This window comes from Peromyscus californicus, unplaced genomic scaffold (genome assembly GCF_007827085.1).
Source record: "Peromyscus californicus insignis strain IS unplaced genomic scaffold, ASM782708v3 Scaffold_8__1_contigs__length_139910024, whole genome shotgun sequence".
NCBI classification, from domain to species: Eukaryota; Metazoa; Chordata; class Mammalia; order Rodentia; family Cricetidae; genus Peromyscus; species Peromyscus californicus.
In genome coordinates this window covers 65,341,987-65,367,980 of record NW_026294606.1, presented here as the reverse complement: position 1 = coordinate 65,367,980, position 25,994 = coordinate 65,341,987, and the positions used below count along the sequence as shown (strand labels likewise).

General features: G+C 42.6%; 2 protein-coding genes across 3 annotated transcripts; both read right to left on the bottom strand.

Annotated features, from left to right (window-relative positions):
* Positions 1 to 2,038: 2,038 nt before the first annotated feature.
* On the bottom strand, positions 2,039 to 25,752 carry Hspa14 (heat shock protein family A (Hsp70) member 14). Of its 2 annotated transcripts, XM_052728207.1 has the most exons (14): positions 25,584 to 25,752; positions 24,021 to 24,101; positions 23,855 to 23,937; positions 15,542 to 15,590; positions 15,303 to 15,408; positions 13,393 to 13,483; positions 11,512 to 11,616; positions 10,478 to 10,639; positions 9,758 to 9,913; positions 7,534 to 7,636; positions 4,801 to 5,013; positions 4,022 to 4,195; positions 2,897 to 2,967; positions 2,039 to 2,253 (listed from the first exon to the last, which is right to left on the bottom strand). In XM_052728207.1, the coding sequence occupies exons 1-14, from the start codon at positions 25,638 to 25,640 to the stop codon at positions 2,175 to 2,177; spliced, it is 1,530 nt and encodes a 509-aa protein (XP_052584167.1). In that variant the 5' UTR covers positions 25,641 to 25,752; the 3' UTR covers positions 2,039 to 2,174. The 2 variants fall into 2 exon arrangements, with proteins under 2 accessions (XP_052584167.1, XP_052584168.1); XM_052728208.1 differs by lacking the exons at positions 23,855 to 23,937; positions 25,584 to 25,752 and having other exon boundaries at positions 24,021 to 24,100.
* Positions 15,341 to 24,052, bottom strand: Msantd7 (Myb/SANT DNA binding domain containing 7). The gene is made up of 6 exons (XM_052728209.1): positions 24,021 to 24,052; positions 23,855 to 23,937; positions 21,220 to 21,946; positions 20,030 to 20,682; positions 15,542 to 15,590; positions 15,341 to 15,408 (listed from the first exon to the last, which is right to left on the bottom strand). The coding sequence occupies exons 3-4, from the start codon at positions 21,779 to 21,781 to the stop codon at positions 20,159 to 20,161; spliced, it is 1,086 nt and encodes a 361-aa protein (XP_052584169.1). The 5' UTR covers positions 21,782 to 21,946; positions 23,855 to 23,937; positions 24,021 to 24,052; the 3' UTR covers positions 15,341 to 15,408; positions 15,542 to 15,590; positions 20,030 to 20,158.
* Positions 25,753 to 25,994: the final 242 nt, after the last annotated feature.

Here is a 25,994-nt window from a genome sequence, read left to right as displayed (position 1 = left end):
GATTTGAATGTGGACAGTAAAGTTGGGCTCAGGATGGTAAGTGGGTTAGGACAAGGCTGTTGGATATTGACCCGGACTCTCCTGAAGCTATCCTGTGTTTCTTTTTTCTTGTCAGCTAGGTCTCTCTTTCTATCATTTCTTAATTCCTCTCTGCTCCACCTAAGAACTCTTCAAAAGGTCGGAGCTAGACTTCCACAACCCGTGCCCTAAGATTTTGTATGAGGCTGAATTAAAATGTAATTTGCTAATTTGGGAGAACAAAATTAATGTAGTCCAATATTCTATGGTATGATTATGTCTCATCACTTTTAGTCAGATTTATAGCAAGAATGAGAAGCAAAGTACAGAATAGAAATGCTTGGAAATAAGATTTTAATTAAAATAGGAGTTACATCAAAGGAAGTGGGGTTGTTAAAAAGATTAGATTATTAAAAAGAAGCCAAGTACTTTATATGAATAGGAAAAATGACTTGAAACCATCCCAGGAATCATTGAGACTCCATTTATTGCAGCCTCATGGGTAAAAATGTGTAAATTCACAGAAACCCTAAAGCCACCTCTCAGGCACTGTGCTCACATAGGGCTTCCTAAGCTGTTTGCCCATGATGTATTTCACTATTCTCAGTTAACCAGGCACTCCATGGATAACCCAGTAAGTTCAAGTTGGGGGAAGCTACTACTGGAGCTGGTTGCAGACTGTGGGGTCTTCCGTGTGAAAGTAGTTTTGTAGGTATGTAGGGTCCAAGAGTCATGGAAGCGTACATTTAGACTTCAAAGGAAGGGCTGGGATGCCAGGCAATGTGGAGCAGCATAGAGAGGGGAATGCATGAAGTTGAGGTTAAAGCCATAGAATGGAGACTTCAAGATGCTGGAGATGACAGGAGTGTGAACATCTGCTGAGTAAAGCTGCAGGTGGTGAGCAGAGCCAGATGCAGAGATGTAGGTTGCAGTGACAAGGCCACAGACAGGACCCAGTCTGCTAGAGCTTGCAATATGCCAGTGTGTCCTTGATGCCAGACATGGAACTACAAGATTTAGTATTTGCCTTAGGTTTTGGTCTTGCTTTGGTCATGCTTCCTATGCCTGCATGTCTTTGGGAATGAAAATGTTTATTCAATACCATCATGTGCTAGAAGTATGTAACTTGTTTTTCAAAGTTCAAACAAAGGCTGACAGCTAAGTTTGTCTTGAGTATAAGAAACTTTTTTTTTTTTTTTTTCCAAGATAGGGTTTCTCTGTGCAATAGTCCTGGATATCCTGGAACTTGCTTTGTAGACTAGGCTGCCCTTGAACTCACTGAGATGTACATGCCTCTGCTTCCAAAGTGCTAGGATTAAAGGCATGCGCCACTACCGTCCAGCTGAGTATCTGAAAATTTTAATTTGGACTTTTGAAGAAGGCTGGTATTGTTAAACCTATGGGGACTTTTGGAAATGGACTGAATGCATTTTTCATTGTAAGATGGCATAAACCTTTGAGGTCAGGGGTAGAATGTTACAGATTAAATATGAAATAGTCCTCAAAGGTTTGTATATTAGGAGTTAGCTGCTGGGTGGGAAGGGACTGGATCTACTCAATGGATTGGATTCATGATATGATGGCACTATTGAGAACTGGGTAGAAAATAAGGGGTGAGGCATGGCTGAAGGAAGTGTCTTGGGAGTGTTAATCTTGCTCTGGTTCCTTCCTATACTCCTTTGTCTGCTTCCAGTCTACAATGATGTGCACTGGGCCATGCTCTCCCCATCATAATGGGCAGAAATCTCTGAAACTGTGCACAATGGTTTTCTCCTTGTAAGCTTTTGCTGGGCATTCTGTCACAGTGATCAAGAAACTAACACACTACAGTATGCAACTGTTTTCAGTTAGTCTGATAGACATTAAGTGCTCTTACTTATCAAGAAATCAACAGAAGTCTTTTAAAATTAAAACATTTAATACTTCAACTTACATCGGAAATAGCTTCATGAACAAGTCCCACTAATAATTACATTAATAATGATTAATCTTATATAAAAAAGAAAACAGACTCCAGTACTTACTAATGAATTGTATTTTAATAGAAACATAGCTTATACCATTGAAAAAGCATTTTATTATAAACATCACTTATACACAAAATCGAATAATGTTGATATTATAGTTCTAAAAAATTCTTGGTTTCTCTAAAACAGTTACGATGCAACCTCAACAGTGATGGCTTCACATTTTCCAGTCTCTTGGTCTGTGCATGTCACCTGTAAAGAGCCGTCCCTAAAGAAACAAGAAATCAATTACATTTCGTAAGCTCAGTTTAGACAAATGAGAGTCATGCACGGAGGATGGGAGATTTTCAAAAGAAGTTTATTAACATAAAGATTAAACACAGGTTCAGGGTCTTTAAGTTCAGCAGGTGCTGTTTCTAGGAGGCTCTTAGATCTCCTCCTAGACCTCTGAGACCATAGCTATATTCTCTTGGAAATCCAAGATGATAAAAGCTTCAAACGTTATACAAGCTCAAGACAGGTCATGGCAAGCCCATCTGGATGAGTTCAATATCCTTTCTAAGTATGGCTTACAGAATATCTTGTTCCTAAAGTCAAATGGGAAAGATTTACTTGAAATAAACAGTGGTGGGCCTGGTAGTAAAGAAATGGCAACAGCAGAATTTAATTAGCAACAAATTCCCTAGACTAGCTTTTCCATAGCAGGAAGAAGGGTTCACAGAAGACCCACAATGCTAATTAGTTGGTATACACATCTTTCCAAAATAGAAGCTCTCACACTGGAAATGGTATCCACTAGGAAAATTGCTGCATCGTCTTAACAAATGATTTACCTAAAATGTAAGTTAATCAAACTCTAATGGAACCAAGCTTCACAGTCTTCATAATATTGGAAGCATTGAATTTTGTACCTTTTCATAGTAAGAACAGCTAATATATCACGTAATCCGTTTTCTTTTTTATCTAAATCCTGAAGCACAACCTGTTCATGCAAAAACAACAAAAACAAAAAGATGATTCAGTACTTTTTGCTGTAAAGGATCAAAGTTTACTTTTTAATCAAAACAAACCTTTTAAAACGGGGCAGTTTTCAACTATGCCACCATTTAAAGAACATTCAGAGATTAGGGGAGTTAAGCTTTGTTAAGTACAAATATCTCCTTCAGAGGGAGGATATATAAGACAAGTAATGTATTTGTCCCTCTTTTATGTCCCATCCCATTAACATGATTGCTGCTAAGAAGTACTGTCCTCAAAAAACAAAGACTTGAGGGTGGGGGTGGGGAGATATTAAGCCACTACCAACAGTAACACAGATTATGCTCCATAATACTTTCTGTGTATACTTGGAATGCTACCTATTTAAAAGAAATATACAGAATTTTGGGGTTACATTTGTCAGTTAGAGGTATTACGAAAGTCTATACAATTTCTTCGTTTCTGAAAGACAGGTATTCCAATAAAGCAAATTAGGAGTTCGGCATTGCCTTCCCAGACGTTGCTAAGATCAAGTTTAATAACCTTCCAAGTAAGTCACCATCCTGTGACTTATTTGGGAAAGGAGGTGAGAATGGATGGGAGCACAGAAACATTCTCTTCTCAACTGGATGCCACATAACTTCTGTATTTTCTTTTTGAAAAACTATTTTTAATCTTACTTATTTTGCATGTGCATGTGAGTGCTCCAGCCCTGATATGTGTGTGGGGATCAGAGGATAACTTGAATTAGGTGGCCCTGTTTGAACATTACCTCCTACCGCACCAGGCATTTACCAAACAGAAAGCTTTATCTTCTCTTTCCAATTACCTAATTACTAAGACTGGCCAAGAGCATAGAGAAGCAGTATAATCACAAAATGATTGCATTCTTATTTGGAAGATTATTGATTTCTTCTCACTTAAAAAAATGAATAAAAAGAATATTACCAGACTACATATATTTTGTATTAATGGAGATATTAACTGAATTGATTTTAGAAGGAAAAGCTGAATATTTGCCTGTGACAAAGTTGTAGTGTCCAATTTTGTGTATTTACCTGTGCAAACTTGGTCTCCTCTTTCACAGAGTTCTTCCCCTCAGACTCATAGAGTTCAAGGCAAACGGAAGATATACTGCCAGGGGCTTGTAGGGTGTGCTGTCTTCGGGCTGGCAGAGGAGTCCCGGATGGAAACAGTACTGTGAATCTGTTAGCACCTGATTCATCGATCCCCTAGGAAGCGGGAAAGCAAGATGAGCACTCTGGTTTTTACCTTTACTACTGAGAACAGCCCTTTACTCCCGCTGTACAGGAAATAGACAGTCCTCGCTGACAATCTGCAGAGTAGGCCGGAAAACACAGGGACAACCCCATTCCACCTCCTTGTTTCCTTACATATGGACACAAAGCTCTTTCTACATATGCTAGAAGCCGGTGCTTCAAACTTGTACTTTCATTTTCTTAGGAAATTAACATGTTCCATAGATATGAAGTGAAACAACATAAAGAACCCATAAAAATAAAATTACTAGGGCTGGAGAGACGGCTCAGTGGTTAAGAGCACTGGCTGCTCTTCCAAAGGTCCTGAGTTCAATTCCCAGCAACCACATGGTGGCTTACAACCATCTATAATGAGATCTGGTGCCCTCTTCTGGCATGCAGACATACATGTAGAAAGAACACTGTATACATAATAAATAAATCTTTTAAAAAAATTACTAGTCTAAATTTAAAGTCCTTACTATACTTATTACAGGGCTCATTATACATTACAAATGAAAACTTACAGCAGTTAATCTGTAGTAACTTTATGGAGATGCATAGAAAACTAAGCACACCTTAACTAAAATATCCTTGGCTGAACACTCTATCATGACAGAGTCATCCACTGAAGTGCTCTCTTTCCCAACAAGAATCCCAGCTTCTATGGCTGCACCAATAGGGATGACTTCATCTGGAGGGATAGAGTTGAGAAGCTCCACAGCTGGGAAGAGATCTTTGATCAGCTGCTGCAGCCTTGGAATCCTTGAAGACCCACCACACAGCACAACCTAAAACATGAAGAATATAGTGAGCCACCTGTAACACATGAGACCTTGTTAGACACAGTATGTTACCTAACATACAAACGTACTTAACATAGCCTTTCCTCTCAATTAATTTAAAATACAAAATCACACTATAAGATACAGTACAGAAATATATATTGAGCTTATGATTAATATGGTACAAAGTTTAATTATGAAGTCAACTAAACAGGAAGTAATTAACATTCTGTCCTGTCCCAACACTTTATAAGAAATGTTTATGTACATCTACATCATTTTTGTAACCTATATTGCTATTCTCTCCATAAGAGAACTTTACTATAGATTGTTTTATGTTTGTACAAAGCTGTATTTAAATTCTCAGTATGCTATCTAACTAAATCTCATCTCTGGCAAGCTTAATGTAAAACTACTCCTTTGTAAGTCCCCCAGGTTTCTCCTTGATTCATCCAACCAGCATCTGAGACTCTGGACATGCAGAATACTGAACAAACACACAGTTTGGGGAAAGTTACTCATCCCATGGATGCTCTCCAAGTTAGATGTGACAAAGAAGGACAGTTAGAACTAGTTAGTTAGAACAGTAGTGCTCTTGAGCATGTGGTTTGAGACAAGGGATACCATGCCAATCTTCAGGTGAGGGTAGGAGAAATACTAGGTTTTTTTAAAAGTGGGTTTGCCTTTAAGAAGGAAATATTTTCCTAAAGTTTTATGATCCTAGTAAATACCCACAGAACAAAAATGTAAAATGTCTTTTAAAAATTCTCATACTCAACAAAAAGCTATATTAGTAAACTAACTTAAACAACCTTCCCCACCCCCCCAAAAAAACCTGGAAATTTTTGGCTTTTTATCTTTCATTTTAGGATGAAAAAGACACAGTGTTACTATAAATATGACAGTAAAGAGTAGATTTCAATCTAAATAAAATTATTTAAGTACTGAATCTGAGAAATGATATTTCTTCTCCCTACTTAAATTTGAATAGAAAATAGTTTTCATTTATATTGTAATTTGTAATACACCTTCTGTACAGTAACATAGTTAATTGTCTTTTTGGGGGGGGGTTGAGGGGAAGGCTAGACTTGTCGGGGGAGCTAAGGGGTAGAGATGGTTTCATGTAGCCCAGGCTCACTTTGAACTCTCTATATGCATTCAAGGATGACCTTGAACTCCTAATTCTCCTGCTTCCACCCTCCCAAGTACTAGAATTACTGTACATATTACCCTACACATGGTGGTAAATACCTGTTCTTACTACTAGTTTTCAGTGTTTTGTAAAATAAAAACACCTGAAAATGTAGATAGTGCCTATCTGTTAGTGGATTCAATGTTGTAATGCCTATAGCTCAATCGCTCATTCTCCTTTCCCTGTAAGAGGATTGGCATCATATTGTCATGTCTGTCTAGAGCTGACAGAGTACACTGTCAGATCACATCTAAACAGAAGCGTTAGAGGTAGCAGATGTTCTCAGGGTTCATCCTCTTTAATCCACTATGGAGTGGGGACCGCACATGGCTACTCCTTAACCTAGGTCCTGTGTGAATGAAGCCGGGGACAGCCATGAACGCAGGGCTCCAGTCCTTGCTGCTACTTGCTACTAACCTGCAACCTGGGCAAGACACAAAAGTTCGCTCTAGACAAGCACTGAGTGTGGAGTTCTCTCTGTGGCAAGGGCAGCAGACGGCATGGCAGAGCCCCAGAACACAGGAGGAAGGGAACGGACAATAAGGGATCATCCACAGTATGCTTCCGACTGTGCCCCGGATGACAGTCCAGTTACTGGTCCCGAGAACCCTTAGCATCAGCTACCTACTTAGTCTCTGGTGAAGTGTGGCCAACCCTCTGTGAGAAAGTAAGGTGCAGACAATTGAAGCGATACCGTTCATCTCTTTCCACTGAATTCCAAGAGGGAAGCTGGAAACTCCTAAGCTCAGAAGGATCCAGACCCTCGAGGCCCACCTCTAAGTTACAGAGTAATAGTTGCTGGGGACAAAAGGCGGTGTGCTGGGGCTGCTGCAAGGAGAGAGCTCTAGGGAGACAGAGCTGTCATCCATGGGGGGGGGGCTTTCCCAGATGCAGCAGTCCAGGAATTGCCTATGTTCCTGCAAATCATTCCCCCAAATTCAGGAATGATACTGGGTTAAATCTTGCTTCTATTCCTCACTAACCTCGAGAGCTTCAGGAAATCATTTCTGGACTCGAGTGCCTCAACTTACCAAATTGGGGCAGATGACAGTGACTACCTAGAGCTGATGGTTAGTGGTCAGCAAGCACATGTGCCTGGGGCACAGGACACACTTCAATACCCGTCTGTCTGTCTCACACATAGATAAATACTACCGGAAGGGAACTATTGTTTTGTTTTGTTGAGGAACAGAATACACACTTCCATATGTGAGTTCACCAGATCATAATTAATTAACCAAAGTTCTGAAACTAACATTTTTCTACACCTTTATTCCTTAAGTTTTCAATGTGAAATTGCCCCCAAAACAGATTAGGAAAGGATAGAGCGTTACCTTGTTAATATCATCTGCCGTGAATCCACTCCGACGCAGAAGTTCTCGGACTGCTTCTATACATTTGTTGAAAAGTGGAGAACAAAGGAGCTCAAACCTTGCTCTGCACGTGAACATGGGAACAGAGAGAGGGCAGAGCAGAGGCTTAGTGCAGTGTGACTTCTCAGCAGAGGGACGACAATCTCTTAAGAACGGGTTTGCGGGTTACTAAACAGTGTGTGTGTCCATCCGAGTTATTCACCTACACATCTGACAATATTTAATATCCAATTCAAAGGGAGAGTTGCCTTGCTCATGGCTGACCCATAAAGCATCCAAAAAAATAGCTAAGAAGATGTACAAATACATGGTATGCCCAATAGTAAATCCACTGACTCTAATAAAACCATCATTTGGACCATTTTGCTATTTTTCATATGTCCAAGCTTTAACAATTAATTATCCCTAGTTACTTCCCTTTACAGCCTGAGATCATGTTATAAGACTATCCAGTCTGTACTAAGAAAGTTGTATACTGACATGTAATATCAAGACAGATTCTCCCCATAAGAACTGCACTACTCCATTTCATATTCAACTGTTTCTTTTTTTTAAAGATACCACATTTTATTAATGAATAAAAACAAAAACTCAGAAATCGCCATTAAATGCATGGCAAGTTCTACAACTTGCCCAGAGTGGCGGCTCACTTCTTTAATCCCCGTGTGTTTAATTTCTTTTACATTTCTTTATTTGTATGCATGTACATGGTGCATAAGTACAGAGAGAGGATAACTTAGAGGAGTTGATTCTCCCATCATGTGGGTTTCAGGGATCGAACTCAGGTCATCAAGTACCTTTACCTGCTGAGCCATCTCGCTGACCCACATTTAATTTCTCAAAGGCAGGTAAATGATCTTAAATTTTCTTAGCTACAAAAAACTAAATATACTTTATGGTTGAAATCTTTGAGATCAATTCCTTAATGAAAAATGACCAATTTCATTTCTTTTTACGTGGCTTGAATAAGCATGTACACACTGAGCATTTGAACAGACTTGGCACTAAGGCATTCTGGAAACAGAAACAATGTGAAGACTCTCCACCTCTCAAGAGCCTTTAATGCACTTTAACACGTTTTCTGTCGCTTGGACTGTGCTAAAGAGCTGGCCACTCACCACAAAGGCTCCCAGAGAGCAGTGTTTGTAATGTTTCCCTCGGTCAACATGACTTTAATTTAAATATCATGGGCAGGATTTTCAGAAAAGTCAACGGAAGGGAAGAGCCTCAATTATGAGACAGATGGAGAAGCTGCCCAAACTCAGTCAAGAAAATCCTGAAAACACAACTTGGGAAGCAGGTAATTCTAACTGTGGTTCAAAGTGGCGTGCTGTCAGATGGCTGGGAAACTGCAACAGGCTGACTAGTTATTGCTAGGAAATGCGCAACTTGGGAGGCAAGGGCAGCATCACTCATCTGGATAAAGGTGCAATCACTTGTCAGCAATGTCTTCGATCACATAAAAGACATGCTATTAAAAGCTATTTTATGTACATTAAGCCTGTGTTTATTAAATGTCATAAAGATGGTTAAAGTATAAAATACTGGCTAGGGAATGTGGCTCAGTTGGTAGAGGGCTTGCTTTGCATGAATGAAGTCCCGGGCTCTACTACTGCACAAACTGGCACTGTGGCACATGTCTGCAGTCCCAGGACTGAGGAAGTAGATACAGGAGGACCAAGAGTTCTAGGACATCCTCAGGTACTGTGAGTTTGAGGCTAGCCCGGGCTATGTAAGACCCTGTCTCAAAAACAAAACAAAGAGCTGGGGAGATGGCTTGGTGGGTAAGAGCACTTACTTTGCAAGGGTGAGGACCTAAGTTTGAATCTCCAGCACCCATGTAACAAACTGGGCATGGCTGTATGTGTCTGTGACCCAAGCATTAGGGAATGTGATGGGGGAACCACAGATAACTCTCCTGAGAGCTCACTGGCCAGCTAGCATAACTAAAACAGCAAGCCCAAGACAGATGTCAATCTTCAATAAAGAGTAATGATTACAGAGCAAGAACTTTGTAGTCAAACTGTAACAACCATTTAATCTAATAAAAATAAGCCCTAAATCTGGACAGTGAAGTTCCTTTACTACAGATAACCAAGGAAAGAAAGAAAAGCTGCCCATTGGAAAATTATACACACAAGATGCTCCCAGAATGTTTGAACTTTCTTTTGTGCATCAGCTTTACCTGGACACATTGCAATCAAAATCTTGACCTTCATACAATGAATCAACGAAACAATTGGCACTTCCCAAGGTTGACAAAGAATGCTTGGCCACTTCAGCACTGTTCATCAACTTCATCATGGCTCGGGCATTTCCTCTCACATTATGTTTGAACAACCTAAAAATGTAACACTGGAAGTTTAAAAGTCCTAGGTCATTTATAATTTAACATCATTAAAATCTAAATACCATTACAGCAATAATGAATTAATCAAATACTAGTAACGTAGCTTCTAATGCTGTTAAACTTTTCTAAGCATACTGTCTAGGCCCTTCAGGAAAAATAACCAATTTTTACACTGTTTTGAATGTCTGTATTAAGTAACCAAGATAAAGTGTACTATGGTCTTAGAGTCTATCACAGGCGCAGCACTCAGACTGGCGACTGCGGGCCTCACCTTTACAGTCACCACACAATCAGTGTGTGTGGTGTGAGCTAGCTGCTGACACTAACGGCTTAAGGTGCTGGGACTGAAGAGATGGCTCAGCCATTACTAGTGTGTTAAACCTGAGTTCAGATCCCCTACAAGAGGCTGAGTCACCTCTCCAGCCACCTAAATAATTCTAAGAAAGAAAAAAAGAAAGAAAGAAAAGAGAAAGACAAAGAGAAAGGTTGAAATTAGGGAAAAACCAAACCAAACCCTTGAAGAGAAACCTCAGTGACGATGAACTGGGTACTCACCTCTGGAACTCCGAAGCCAAATACTGTGCTAAGGTTTCTGTGAAGTGTGCACCCCCTACATAATCATCGCTGTTCGTTGAAAGAACCCGATACATCCCACTGTTAACTTCCATGACACTGAGGGACAAGGATGTTCCTCCAAGCTTAAATACCAAAACATTGCTTCAAGACACAAAGAAGAAAAAGTAACACATCTGAGAATCACGCATTTTAAAGCCAGACTGTACTTTGGAAGCCATTAGTTGGATCTGTTTACAATACAATGAGGCAAGTTCACAGCTGGCGTGTGCCATCTCTTGTCTCTAGGCACCGGAGTTGAAGTCTGCCTTGAATACACACTCTTCTGAAACCAAATCAATGCTCCTCTCAGCCAGCACGCTGGAGAAACTATTTTTCTGAGGGATTAGACTTCAAAGCACTAACTTTTCAAAGTAAATCAAACAAGGAGTTCATGACTATTATGAATCCGAATAGAATCCAGTACAGAAATCCTGTTAATATTATACAAGTTACTACAACATGGATCCAAAACACAAGGACACTAGAAGCCAACTCCCTATTTCTGGTATACGAGAATTCATACTTTATAATACTTTTACATCATTCTGGTTTACCTCAAAATAATTTCCTAGTGATTAGATACACTAGTTTCTCTAACCATGAGAAATTTGGACAGGGTCAAACAATTTGGACAGGTTAACACCGCATCTAAATTAATTTCTCTAAGCGTGCGTGGCCATCAACTGTTAAAGTAATACAGACTGTTCCTAGGCACGTCTAAAAACTGGAAGTGCAGTAAGACCGACAGCGCTCCAGTGAAGTGTGAAACCAGGTCAGTCTACAACTGTCCAATTTCTACAGCACAATGAGGGTGACAGGACTCTCAGCTTCTGCTTCCCTGCATCTCCCTGTCACCTGCTCAGAACTAGTGAGGTGACCGTCACGTGCCTTTCCTATGTAAAGGTCAGCACCGGGCTGATAGACACAGCTGCTATAATGCATTGGAAATTGAAAACTACAGTTCTGGTGTTTACCTCTTCCCGGTAGGGCAGTCTTGTCCAATCCCGTAGGCCAGAAGAGCTGCAGATGGCTCATGTATTAGTCGCAACACATTAAATCCAGCGGCTCCAGCTGCTTCTCTGGGGACAATTTGCTCTCAGTGAATTTCATATCACAACATGCTCAGGCCTATACTTGTAGCTATGCTCTGCTGAAAGGGTCACGCATTAGCAAATGATACTCCACAAGAGAGTGCAAGAAGTAGAACACGTGAAAAGGAAGCGACTGGAATTCACTTTCTGGTTAAAAATACACTGTTTAGAGCCTGTTTTCTTGACAACATGGTTTGTGCTTACAAAGTATTAATTGAGAAAAAAATGAAGCTGTCGGGGCTTGGGGGTGCCTCAGTCGGCAAACAGGCCTGCTACACAGGCATGAGGATCTGGGTTTGAATCCCCAGCACCCATATAAAACACAAGTGTGGTGGTGTGTGTCTGTAACCACAGTGCTGGGGCAGGGTGTGTGTGCGCCAGTGTGGCAGGACAGGACAGGATCATAACCAGGCTGCCCAGGCATACGGTTGATTGCCAGGTCCAATGAGAGACCCTGTCTCAAGAGATGGGGTGGAAAGTGACCGAAGAAGACACCCGGTGGGGTCCTCTGGCCTCCAAAGGTACCAGCAAACACATGTGCACTGTACATGTGCAGACAGACACACAAAAAAGAAAGAAATGGAAAAAGATAGTTCTCAAATACATCTATGGTTAAAAAAAAAAAGTTCACTTCTGGGGAGTCTCTGGGCTCTGAAAGTCTAGGATCAGTACTTTGCCTCCATACAGTTCAGAACACCCCCTTTGAAGCAATGACCACACTGTCCTAATTAGTTAATTCTGAGGTCAGAGTCACGTCTCACTCATCTCCATGTACTCTACCAAATACAATGTACCTTAGGAGGTGAAAGAAGTCAGTAATTTTTGACTGAATGAACAAAGCAAATAAATCCCCATAACAAATTTTAGGAAGTGATAAAAATGTCTAAAACATCATGGAAGTCTCCAATTTCTTTACTCTGGGCCCACAAATAAATACGGCAATTCTGGTAGCCAAAACACAGGCAGAACTCTACCAAGCAGAGTAAGGGCACCCATGTTCATGACACCTGTGAGGACCAAATGGACCTTTTTTTGTTTAGATGTTAAGAATTACGATAAATTATAATTGTCTGGTCCCAAGAAATCCCCTTTCCCAAAGTCTGGTGTTAGACAAAACTCAGTACCCCCTACCTGCTATAAGGAAGCATTCTCCTTATTTCTAGCAAGAGAAACCTCTGCCTCTTCCATTAACATACACTTGTGGTGCCTATTAGCATACCAAGGTCTGTGCTAACTTCTAAACTCCTTCAGTCTTCACTCAACAAATACCTGTTGAGTACACTTCAAAGTCCTCCACCCCAGCTTACAGATTTCCCTCCTCCCAGGTACCCATGTTCTTTAAAGCCCTGGAATGCCTCCCCTTCCCCCGCCCCCTGCTTCCCTCACAGACAGCCTAGGCGGTTTGGAATAAACTCATCCCTTTTACCACAGAGCAGCTATTTTGATTTCTTTAGTGTGCCCATTTTATTCAATAATCACCCATATTTTTTTTATAATATTCTTATGTATTTCCCACATAAACTTCAATTACATGAAACAGGCAAAGTGATTCATAAACAGTTCCTAATCAAAACAGTTAAGAGGGCACACAGCATCTAATACTAAATTCTCTTGGCGCTTCATAAAAAGAAGTATTAATGACATTACCATGAAATAACTTATGAATGCCATTGTACTGCCTAAGCTATTTCTAAATGTAACTTTACATTTTATGACTGAGTGCAATTTGCATTTAACTAACCAAGTTAAGACAGTTACACTTACCCCAGAGCAGATTTTTGCTTTTCTCCAAAATCAAACGGGACGGTAATAACTACATCATTTGCATCTGAGCCCAAGACAGAATGTGCTGTTTCTGTACATTTAAAAGCAAACATAAATAAACACATTATGATGAGACATGTTAAGTGATGAAACTTTCTGTAGTTTCCCAATTGAAGCCAAAGATTTTCTCACTATACAAAAGTCCCAATTCTGTGCATCCTGTCCCCTCCCCTCCTGTGGCTCCTCAGCCATGCAGTGCTTCTTGTGGTTTTCATGATGGCTTATGGACACAGAACCAGATACTTTCCAAAGAGCCCAACTTTTCAGTCTTGGACTGAGATCTAAATTAGATTGGGTCCAGGGGACTAGTTCCAAAGACATTAATCTGAAGAGCCCCCTTGCCCCCCCCCCCCCCCCATGAGCTCAGGACATTAAAAGACTGCCTTGACTCTCACAAGATTTTTTTTTTTTTTGGTTTTTCAAGACAGGGTTTTTCTCTGTGTAGCCCTGGCTGTGGAACTGGCTCTGCAGACCAGGCTAGCCTAAACTCAGGGATTCACCTGCTTCTGCCTCCTGAGTACTGGGATTAAAGGTGTGCACCACCACAGCCCGGCTCCTCACAAGATCTTAACGACTGCAGAGCTGAACTGAGCCTCGTACGGAATCTACAGAGAATTTCCCAAATTGTTCTACAAGGTGCCACTGACTCGCTGAGCCTTTGTCTGGAGTGGTGGTAAGCCAGTGTCAATCTGCCCACATCACCCTGGGGAGGGCACTGCCAACCTTGAAGTTCTGAAGTTGTTAATCTGGCCTGAACCTTTTACACTACGATTTAAATAGCTGGAACCTGCAATGCTCAACAAGTTCTTAATTTTGGAAAGGTTTGGAGTTCAGAATTCTGGATTCTTTTTTTTTTTTTTTGGTTTTTTGGAATAGGGTTTCTTTGTGTAGTTTTGGTGCCTGTCCTGGCTCTCGATCTGTAGACCAGGCTGGCCTCCAACTCACAGAGATCCATCCGCTTGGCTCTGCCTCCCAAGTGCTGGGATTAAAGGTGTGTGCCACTACCACCCGGCGGATTACGGATTCTTTTTTTTTTTTTTTGGTTTTTCGAGACAGGGTTTCTCTGTGTAGCTTTGCGCCTTTCCTGGAACTCGCTTTGGAGACCAGGCTGGCCTTGAACTCACAGAGATCCGCCTGGCTCTGCCTCCCGAGTGCTGGGATTAAAGGCGTGCGCCACCACCGCCCGGCTGGATTACGGATTCTTAACTGGCAGATTCTAGGGAAACATCCCCAAATTTGAAAATTCCTGAAAGTTTGTATACCTTTGGTCCCAAGCATTTAAGATATGAGATATTCAACCTGTTCTTACAGGGAAGGTTATGGTTAGAGCCAATTGGCAGCCAAGCAAAATCTAGTTTAGATCTAACTGCTGCTTTGTGGGGTCACTCACTGTTTTCCCCTTCAAATCTTTTTCTTTGCTCGTGTGTGTGTGTGTGTGTGTGTGTGTGTGTGTGTGTGTGTGTGCGCGCGCGCGTGCGTGTGTATGCTAAGATGGCTTTAACTTGCCTAGAACTCTTCAAGCAGGCCAGGATGGTCAGCCAGCAAGTCCCAAGCATGCATCTTTCTCCAACTCCTCGCACTGGGAACCACCATCCCAACTGTTTTAATGTTAAGGAACCATTTAAAATTAATAGTTAGGGGATGCAGAGGTGGCTCAGTAGTTAAGAACATGCATTGTTCTTGCAGAGATCCTAAGTTCAATTCCCAGCACCCACATCAAGCAGCTCCAGGGGAGGCCTCTAACCTCAGGCATATGCACATATGTAGGCATATACACTTGTACATGTAAATAAGTTATATAAAAAAAGTTGCAAAATAAAATAATTTCACAGTTAACTTTTGTACAGTACCTTTCATTTTTCTGAATATCAGTCTGGCAACATCTTCCGGATTAACAAGTTTTGTTTCTTCTCCAGTATCTATTTCATATCGCAATTTCCCATTTTTCTCAATGACCTGAAAAATTACAATTATGTCAAATATAGAATTAAATAAAAACTTTAAACGAATTTCAGTTTAATACTGTATGTCATGACCTTTGGCAATTAATTACATTGGGCAAGAAGGAGAGTAAAAGAACCATACTCACTAAACATTTACTTTCCGAGATGTATTTCTGAGCTTGTGGATCGGCAGGGCTGTTCATAAAGAAAGATATAAAGATACCTCAGCATTAAAAAATTAATATTGTAGATACCTAAGGCTTAAAAGTCTGTACCTTTCACATCACTGAGTAGACACACAAATACATCAACAAAATTATTAAACTGCTCAATAATAACAGATGCTTGAATTCAGTGGAGGGTTTACAACAGCTATAATTGTTATTCTTTGCATTTGAAAGTAATTAACTCTCTTGTTCTGACCTTGCCATACATTTTTGAATGAGTCTGAATACTGCCAATGATCTTATACCCTACACTTTCACACCTATGATCCTGAAGACCCAACCACCGAGATACAAAGGACAAGAGGAGATAACACTGTCAACTCAGGGTAAAGACCGAACCCACATTTGTTCCTGGGTTTCTATACATGAAAATTAACACACAAAACCAAAATACTGAGCAAAAGTTTGGATGTTCTATATGGAAAGTTGTACCAATAGACATTATCTTAGTACCCCATATAAAATACCAAATCTCTGAAGGCAAAAATGTACTGGTATGTCACTAAGATGTTAACACCAATGTATGCAGTTGACACTATTTTCAAACTTACCACCCATTCAGCCTCATAACACCCAGTGGGCCAGGTTAGGTGTGCAGTATTTTAGAGACATGTTCAGAGAGGGGTGGTTACTTCCAGGACTTGACCCCAGCTACAGTTCAGGGGCTTCCGCTGACATTGTAAATGACCACTCTAATTCTGCCCCTCAAAGACGGGTGGGAACTCTGATCCTTCACTTAATATCAAGTAGAAATTGCAACCAAGTAGTTTGCACCTTCCTAGTAGTCTTCTAAAGAGCTGTGGCTCTTCTCTATACAATGTGTTAAAAGCTTAATAAGAGATGGAAATTAATAGTGGCCAGTGGTGGGCCCCGGGGTCACTTGAGAACCGTAACCTCTGCCATCTGAGGGGACAAAAAGGGTTTCAAATAGGCTAATTTGGTCTAGAACTCTGGAATCACATGTGGGTTCACCTTACCTTTCTCCTACCACCGAAAAATCAATTGAGAATTAATTAGTAGAGGCCAGAGGTAAGCTTGCTCCACGTGTCACAGCTAATTAATGATGTAACTGCCAGCAACCAGATCCACAGTGTAGGATTTAGTTTGTCTGGTTTTTTTTTTAAATGAAACTGCCTGCCCCTCCTGTTTTCTGAACCATGTGACCCTTATTCCAGATATTTTAAGGAAGTAGAAGAGATAAAGTTTCCCCAGAGTGGGATTTTGTACCCTTAGATTTTGTGTTCTAAGTTCCGCATAGTTCTCAGGGGTTCAGAACAGAATTCAAGTTAGCCAGGAACATCTACTGTATGGAGTTTAAGTTATTGTCGCATAGGGTCACTTTCAAGGAAGGGTGTTTTATGGAATTAATAAACTCTCTTTCCTGTCATGCAAAGAGGGCCTCTTTCATCTGAGGACAGGATGCACATGTAGCATGGGGGGGAGGGGCGCAGCAACACATACATCAATGACACCAGAGACTCACAAGTAGACACAGAGAAAGCAGGGTGGAGGTGACAAAGGATCCCTCAGAAAGTAGTGGACAGACCCACAACTCCACACAAGTCTCAACTTTATTTGTCCACACCAGGCAGGATTCAGGTATGTAACAGGAACAGAGGTGGTGGGCGGTTGGCACAGACAGCAGCACCTCATTCACACTGCGGCCTTCAGGAGGCGTTGACCCTACCATCGCACCACAGCTTTTTACCGGCCATGCCATGTCCACTTTCTCCTCAAGCATCTCTTACAGTTATCAGGGCCCCTGGGTTTGCCAATACCGGCACTCAAGCGCTACAGGGTCTCCTTCCCCACCCCTGTTACATTCCAGTGCCTACACATCTAAATGTACATTCATCTGTGTGCTGGATCCTCACAACACCCCTGTGAGGTAGGTAGGACAGGCAGTGTTAGTTCCCACGCTAGATGAAGAACCTGAGTTACAGAATGTGAGAGGCTTGTTGGAGGAGGTAACGGCAGGCCCGAAGCTCAGGCCTCTCTTGCGCATGGCCTCCACCACTGCACTGTCTCTTTTAGTATTCTGCATGTTTTCTTGTTAACTCCTCAGGACCTTGAGTTTTATTCTTATTTTGGTTACTCTGCCTACTAGGGTTTTCAAAATACCCCAATTTAACTCCACTTCTGTCCTTTAGCATTTCTCTCCTATCAAATACATGCCCATCTACATACTGTCACCATTAGATTTATATGGCACAGGTCTAAGTCTCCTTAAAGTACTTCTCTGTTTTGTTTTGTTTTTTTCCAGAAAACTTATCAGTATTAGCTTTATTTGGTTACAACAGATATGCATCTTTCCACGTCATGGCCTAAAACAAGAAACAACATACACTTATATATCCACTTCAATGAAAGAAAGGCATCTATGATGTTCAGTATGATGCTCAGAACTTTCACCAGCGTATCAATAAACATCAATACCATAGAAGGGGTCCTTAAGTACAACTGTAAACAGTATTTCAAATATACATTAATAGCTGCCGACTGAAAATATTATAAATAGCTCACCTCCACTTTTACCTTTACCATGTTATTTAAAATTCTAGAACTAAAAGGTACTATAAAAATTATCTAATAAAAATTTCTCAACTTAGAGATTTAAAAAAATTGAGGCACAGAAAGGGTAAGTGGTTCACCCAACGGAAACAGCGGTGGCAGGCCCGGGAGTGCGGAGCTCTAAGCAGATTCCAGTGGCGTCCACAGCACACACTGCTCATGCAGCTTGCTCTTTGTCACCTGTCATGGTTCCAGGGAGGTCCCAGCCCGGGTTTGTCCTTTTCTTTACTAATTTACATTTCCAGCTTCCATGTAAGCACCTGGCTGCACTGCATCTTCCCCCAAACCTCAACACACCTGCTCATTTCCTCCCAAGCTTCCTAATTGCTGGAGGGCATTTAAATCCAAGCTTTTTCCTTGTGTTTCCTAAAGTACTACAAGACCCACTAAGAACCAGTTCTTGCAGAGTAGTGTATCACCACCACCTCCCCTCAGGGATGGGTGCCTGGGCAAGGGCTTGAGTTTAGAGCTCTCTCTAGGGAGTATTCTCAAAACTACAGGGCAAACAGAGGTGCTCTCTTCCATCACACCCATTAGCCCTATGAACTCTTGTTTACATCACTTAGATGAAAAAAAAAAAAAAGGTCCTCTGGATCTAGACTTGCCCTCAATAACATGTTAGGGCCCAAACCAAACACCAGCTGATAGAAACAAAAGCAATCGGCCACAAGCGGATTGGCAATGGATATAATCCACGTGGTTCCCATGTTCAAACGGCAACCACAATGTAAACATACAACCTGCGCATCTAAAGGGGCTCAAATAATACGAAATGCAAGGAATTTACTTACACTTTCTACTTTATAAAAGTCACTATTTTACCACATCAAAGCCTCCCAATAGGAACCATTTACCTCCCACAGTGCTCAATCAGATCCTCACCTCTACAAAGACCAGGAACGAGTAAAATGAAGGAGGGGAGCTGGTTTGACTGGAAGTGCTCGCTGGTAGGTGGTAGGTATGTCAAAGACACAGCATTGAGAGTGTAAGCGACACAGACACAAATACAATTTTACCTAGACTAGTGACCACAGAGAGGGTTAAGAACTGAAGATCTCAGTCTGAGACAGACAAGTTAAACTGATCAAGATTCAAGCAATGAGGTCATGGGACACCCCCACACTTCTGTATGTTGTAAACAGAGTGGGACACCCCTACACTCCTGTATGTTGTAAACGGAGTGGGACACCCTACACTCCTGTATGTTGTAAACAGAGTAGGACACCCCTACGCTCCTGTATGTTGTAAACGGAGTGGGACACCCCTACGCTCTTGTATGTTGTGAACGGAGTGGGACACCCTACGCTCCTGTATGTTGTAAACAGAGTAGGACACCCCTACGCTCCTGTATGTTGTAAACGGAGTGGGACACCCTACACTTCTGTATGTTGTAAACAGAGTGGGACACCCAACACTCCTGTATGTTGTAAACAGAGTAGGACACCCCTATGCTTCTGTATGTTGTGAACGGAGTGGGACACCCTACACTTCTGTATGTTGTAAACCGTTATGCTTCCCCAGCTTCGCCTCAGCCAAGGGCAGATGCATTGATAACTGGCATGTGTCTAGTGCTTCCAAACTTTAAAACCCTTTCACATCTATAAGCCACCTGATCCTCACAACAACCCTGTGAGGTAGGCAGGGCAGGAGTGACTACTGAGCCCCTCAACAGACGAGGAGAGTGCTGGAGAGGTAAAGAGGATTGCCTCACTCTAGTGAGGAGGAGGAAGCCAGGACAAGCTAGCTATGGATTTGTTCCTTCTGGTTTCTACTAGGCCACCCTTCCGTTCCTCAAGGCCTTTCCATTAGTGGAGAATCTTAGGAAAAGGAACTCACTACCGTTCTGCGTATCAGCAGTTCATCTATTCTTTTTTTCTGAAGACAGAAAGGGAGCCAGGGTTCCAGAAGGTAGTTGTTCGATGTGGGCTTGTAACAGTCTGGAAAATAGGTCCATTCAACCAGTTCCTAGCTTTTGGTATTTGAAATCAATCTCTGAAGCAACTTCTCAAGCCCTAGCTGAAAAGCTCCAGTTGCTTCTTCCACCGCCGTTGCCAAGCGTCTGACGGCGATGACAGTGTCCCTGCGCAGCTCATTGGCAGTGTCTTGCTGGGCACTGGCCTCCTCACCAATAGCAATCAGCCTGTCCAGCTTCTCTTCCTCTCTCTTGGAGAGTTCTCGCGCCAATCTCCTATTCTCTGCCAACTCAGCTGCAATGGTCCTGGCCACTGAGCGCCTTCTTCGCCTTGCCCACCGTGGAGGGGGCTCACTGGTCAGAAGTCTATCCCCACCAGAGATAAAAGCAACTCTGGAAGAGGAGCCTGGAGGCTGTGGTGTGGAGGCTGCCCCAAGAGGGTTTCGGCTGCTGCTGGTGCAGGGACTGGATTCCCTCGACACACCCAGTCTGGTCATGGGGCTGCTCTGACAGGGAGCAACTGAACCTCTGAAAAGGTGGTGGGAGCTGCTGTAGCTGGGGGTCCCTTGAGAGCACCCTGAAAAACAAAGCCACAGTGTTGCAGAGAGGACATTCCTGCTAAGGGAATGCTTGCAGCCAGCAACTGAGTTGAGACAGTTACAAAAGTAGGGCAGTTCTTGGAAAAGTCTCTTTCCACAAGGGAATAAAGGGAAATGATTCTGTAATGTGGATATTTTGGTTCTAATCATCTATAAAACTGACCCTGTGAGTTCCCCAAGACCCTTCCCATGTGGCTATGTAACCCATTCTTTTCCCCATGTATTCTTAAGTACCCATTACAAATAATGCCCAAAGCTGGACATTATCAGTGTTGGAGCATTTGCCTGGCATGCACAAATAATGGCCACACTAGTATGCTTTGAAAAAACATGTCTTTATGTGTGAAGAGTTTGACTACATACGTAAGGTCATAGCTAAAAACTTGGGAGTACTTGAAAAAGGGGGTTCAATGAGACAGAAATCAGTTATGCTCAAGAGGGTGCTATCCAAGCTTTTAATACTATTTGGGATCAAGTGACTCTAAGCCCCAGTCCCTTTCATGCTTGGGAGTTACCTGCACCCGAGGAGTCATCCCAGGAGTCCTCAAGGTCACTGGCTTCTGGCATCCGATCACTGATTCTCAGCTGACAATCCTCATCTGATTCCTTAACTGTTTGCAAAATACGCTGGTGACCAGCTGCCTGAGTCCTTTTCGATTTCCGCATGCTGCTTCCCTCTTCCCCTGGGGTGTCAGAGGCCACTAAATTCTGATCACAGTGCTTGGCCCAGGCAGCAGCCTCCATTAAGTTGTCTGGGTCAGTCACTATCTGATTTCGAAGAAGCTGATCCAACATATCATAAAATGGACAGTGCGGTGGATCCCCCATACTTGTGGCATGGGCAACATAGGCCTTTAAATACAATGCCTTCAGAACTTTAAACTTGGAGCGGCACTGGCGTTCGGTGCGGCGGAAGCCTTCCTGCTGCATCCGCTTAGACACGGCCTGATAGACATCTGCATTATGATGCATAGTCTGGAGGCGTTGGATGTACTCTGCCTCACCTAGTATGGAGAGAAGAGTTCGTGTCTCCTGTCTGGACCAACGGATGCCCGCACTGCTATTGGTGGTGGCCATAGTGGGCTGGGAAGGCTACTGAAGCAAGCTCCTGGGCAGCAGGGTACAATTTTGAAGGCGTGGGGAAGTTCTGTATGCTCTCAGCATATTTCCAGGAGGAGCCAGCCGGTTCTTTCCTCTCAGGGCTAATTGCTGAGAAGCCAGGTCTGAGGACAACACTTCTGGCTGGAAAGCCACAGGGGAATGAGAGTTACAGGGAAGGTGTAAGGATCATTCTGGCAGCAAGATAAGCACTGAGGTTTATGGCCAAGACTCTGGGAACTCATCCGCTCACAGGAAGTACTGGACTATGGGCTTAACAGCTTGATAACAAAAGGAACGGCTTTTACAAAGGGCTCAATGTACTCAAGGCTAAGGCCTGATATAATCAAGCTTTATAAAAATGACCATGGTCTGGTTAAGTAGCTGGGCCGAGGAGGAAAATAACCCGAACACGAGGCAACTACCTCTACAGAAGTACTTACTACCAGGGCTGTGTGGTCTCGTGGTACTTATGAACAGTATTCGACTTTTACTAACTTTGGTTTATTTACTGTGGTGTGTGTATGTGTTACCCATCTGACTCACTACTGAATTCTTGCTAAATGGATTTAACTTTCAAGGCCAGAAAAATGAGCTTAAGCTGGTCTGCTAATATAAAGTACATAATATGATAAATGACAGTCAGAGTAGCATAAAGGAAACAAATCGAAACATCACTGGCTTCCAGGGCATAGATCTGGAAATGTTCTCTGTCTTGACTGGGTCAACATTAGTGCCCTGGAGTGATACTCAACTATAGTCTTGCAGGACGGTACCACGGGGGAAATGGTAAATCTAATAATATACTGGTTGTCTTTGCTTTCTTGAAACTAGAATTATCTCCAAAGGGGGAGGGTCACTAAAAAAATTACTGGTTCCTCAATGACTCTGGCTTCAAGATCTATCACAACTCCTCATTTATGACTCAAAAACATTTGATGACAATTTATTTTTAATATGCTTAGCAGGATATTTTAACATACTTAGTAATAACTACCAAAGCTAAAGGATATGGGAGTATAATTATCACACACACACACACACACACACACACACACACACACACACACACACACAAAATCTGAATTCATTCCTAAATATTCTGTTATCAAGTTCAGTGTACTAAACAGGCAAGAACTAGATAAATAAACATGTATAGGTAAATGAAGTATTAAATTTAACTAACAATCTCTAAATTTTAAAATCAACACAAGGAAATGTCTAATATTTGCTTTCTAATTAAATGAAGTAGACCAGAGAGAGTGGAGCTGAGGATTGAGTCCCGATCTGCAGGCTCATCTAATTCATCTCTTTAATTTGGAAAAGTCACAAATTCCTTGTGCCTTGACTTCCTCATCTATAAACAGCAAAGAAGAGTACCCGCCCGACAGATTTTTATGAGGGTGTTGAGAGGAGTCAGTAGAATCACAGATGTGAAAGCCCTTGAAACACCATCGAGTACCACTACTCCACAGAAAATGAAAAGGCCTAGTTATTATGGTAATCCATAATTTGAGGAGACAGAAGTCTGGGGAAGCAAGCTTCTATAATTTTCTAATTAAAGTCACAACAGATGATTGACCTGCTTCTTAAGATATTAATTAAGCTGTTTCTCTGATGATTACATTTGTGAGTCAACTGGAAAAGTCAGTTCCCACAAAGAGTCACGAAGGGCCCCCAAGGAGGAGGATCAATAGCAGCTACATAAATTAAGACCAATTACAAGAGATTTTGCAAAACTCAATCACCATTCAGAGAAATCTTCAAGTTCCAAGAAAATTATTCAAGTTCATTGCTAAAATCATATAAAAATACAAAATGCCCGAAGTACTACTTGTGAATGACACAAATGCCCAAAAGTAAATGAACGCTGGCATTCATGAACGCTAGTGGACCTGTTAGCAAGAATGGAATTTCTCTGAGCAAGCCCACTGGGGTGCTCCCTAAGATGACAAGCATCACACAAACTGTAGTGTCTCTAGTTCCATTCTGCCTAGAACTTACAAACATATTTTTTGGTTACCACATCTTAAAAAGTACTTTACATCATACCTTCTGCCAAGGATCTGCTTCACTTTCACTACTGTGCTTGAAATATTTCTTATTCTACTTTGTTTTGCTGCCAGACCAACCACCTGAAAAAAGAGCAGCGTATTAACTACAATGCATGTAATTTTTCATTATTTTCGAGTACAAAATTGAGCATAAGAGAGAGTACCTGTTCATTTTCCGAGTAAGCAACGATGGCTGGTGTGACTCTATCTCCTGCATCATTTGCAACCACATCGGCCCGGCCATCCTAAAAAGACATACAAGGGTTAGTTCTCTCACACTGGAATAAACAATCTTATTGAACTTATCTGCAGGTTGTAGTGGAATTTTAGAAGAGCCTGTGTACTTGGCATTTAGTCGGAGTGATGGCCATTTAGGTCCTGAAGTAATCTTTTGTAAATAATCAGTGACTGCTGTCTGAGATTTAGGAGGTTGCTCTTCCTTTGGGAAATTCAGAGCCTTTGCATGACCTCAGTCACAAGACATTCCTGGCAAACCAGGAATTCTTGCAGTGGCTGAGAACTGCTTAGGTCATGGCTCCTCAGACAACTCCTAGATCAGATAAGAGGTTTTGGTAGTCGGGAATTGACTTGCTAAAAGGCCTTTTGTGTAACAATCAATAAAAGCGCTTCTGCAAGGCTACTCTGGGTTCAGTCCTCAGAGACTGGTCCACCCTGCTGCGTGCAAAACCTTATTCTATCCTTCAGTGTCTCTCTTTCTTCTATCATCCAGCTTAACTCAGAACACCGACAGCAGGTTACTTTGCCATCTATGTGGAAAGAAAAAACGGTAAAACAATCTTTTAACTGCCACTATTAGTTTCAAGGCTTCTACTCCATGCATTTTTTCCTGGTTAGTTCTGCACAGTAAACGGAATCAAACATTCTATACCCAAAAACTAGTAAGCATTGTTACACATGCCTCTCCCACAAATACACCTTTCCCCCCTACTTTCCTACAAACGCAGTAGCTAATCCCTTGGAACTTTCCTTATAAATCACGTATCGCTTGAACCCGGAGCTAGAAATAGGTAAACTCCTTGTCATTGTTCCTTCTGCCCCGATATTCAGGAAAAAAAAGCCACAGCTCCTTGTCAAGTTCTCAGTTCCAGAATCATCAAGTGTGCACAGCAGTGTCAATTTTTAACCAAGTACCCTCCAGGTAACCTCTAGGCTGCAGTTCCACAGCACTTCTGGTTGCCCGAAATTCCAAAGACCTCCCACCTCCCGGAATCCCGAGCCCGTGACGTCACCGTGACCTCGGGGGAGTCTGTAGTCAGTAGTCACTAAGAACTCTCAGGCATCCAGGGGATCCTGACATCCAGGCTTGTTGTAAGCATCTTTATAAGAACGATGGCCCGGGGACTCCTCCAGGCATTCTGAGCTCTGACATCTTCTGAACCTTTCTGGTCATCCTATGGCCACGGCCTCCTAAGTGCACCCTGCAGGCTTGAGGTGCCGGAGACTCCTCTGGGTATCCCATAGCCTTCCCGTCCCTGGAACGCCTCAAAAGAGACAGCAGCCCCGACGTCCCAGTAGGGAATCCCAGAGTGCCGGAGATCCCTTCTGTATCCACCCTCCCTCCACGCAGCGGGCTTGGCCGTGGAGGACGAGAGCGGAGAACCCGCAACATCGCCACTTGCTCGTACGCAAGGTTTGGGGGCGGATGACCCGGAGCCCAGAGAACAGGGTTGCCGCCACGAAACCCGGAGCCAGCTTCCCAGTCTCACCTTGTAGACAGCCACACAGGCCGATGTGCAGCCCAAGTGCACGCCGATCGCCGCCATGAGGCGGCGGAGACCACGGCAGCTCAACGAGGGACCCTTCAGCAGCCACAGCTAGCTTCCTCGGAGTAAGCCCATCAGGCACTGCGGAGACTTCACGTTCCCGCCCGCCTACTGCGTCCGGTCTGCTGCGCCGGCCTCCCGAGTCGCAGCCAATCATCATAAAGATCCCGCCTCCCTTCACAGCGGATAGCCAATAATCTTGGCGCATCACTCCGCGCTCCTTTGGAGCCCGGCGTGTTTGCCGTGACGCGCACGCGCAAGGCGGAAAGGACCGGAAGAGGCTCATTAGCTCCTTCCTCTCCTGAGCCCAGTTCATGAGAGCCAATGGGAACTCTTGGCGAAATTGCGTCACTT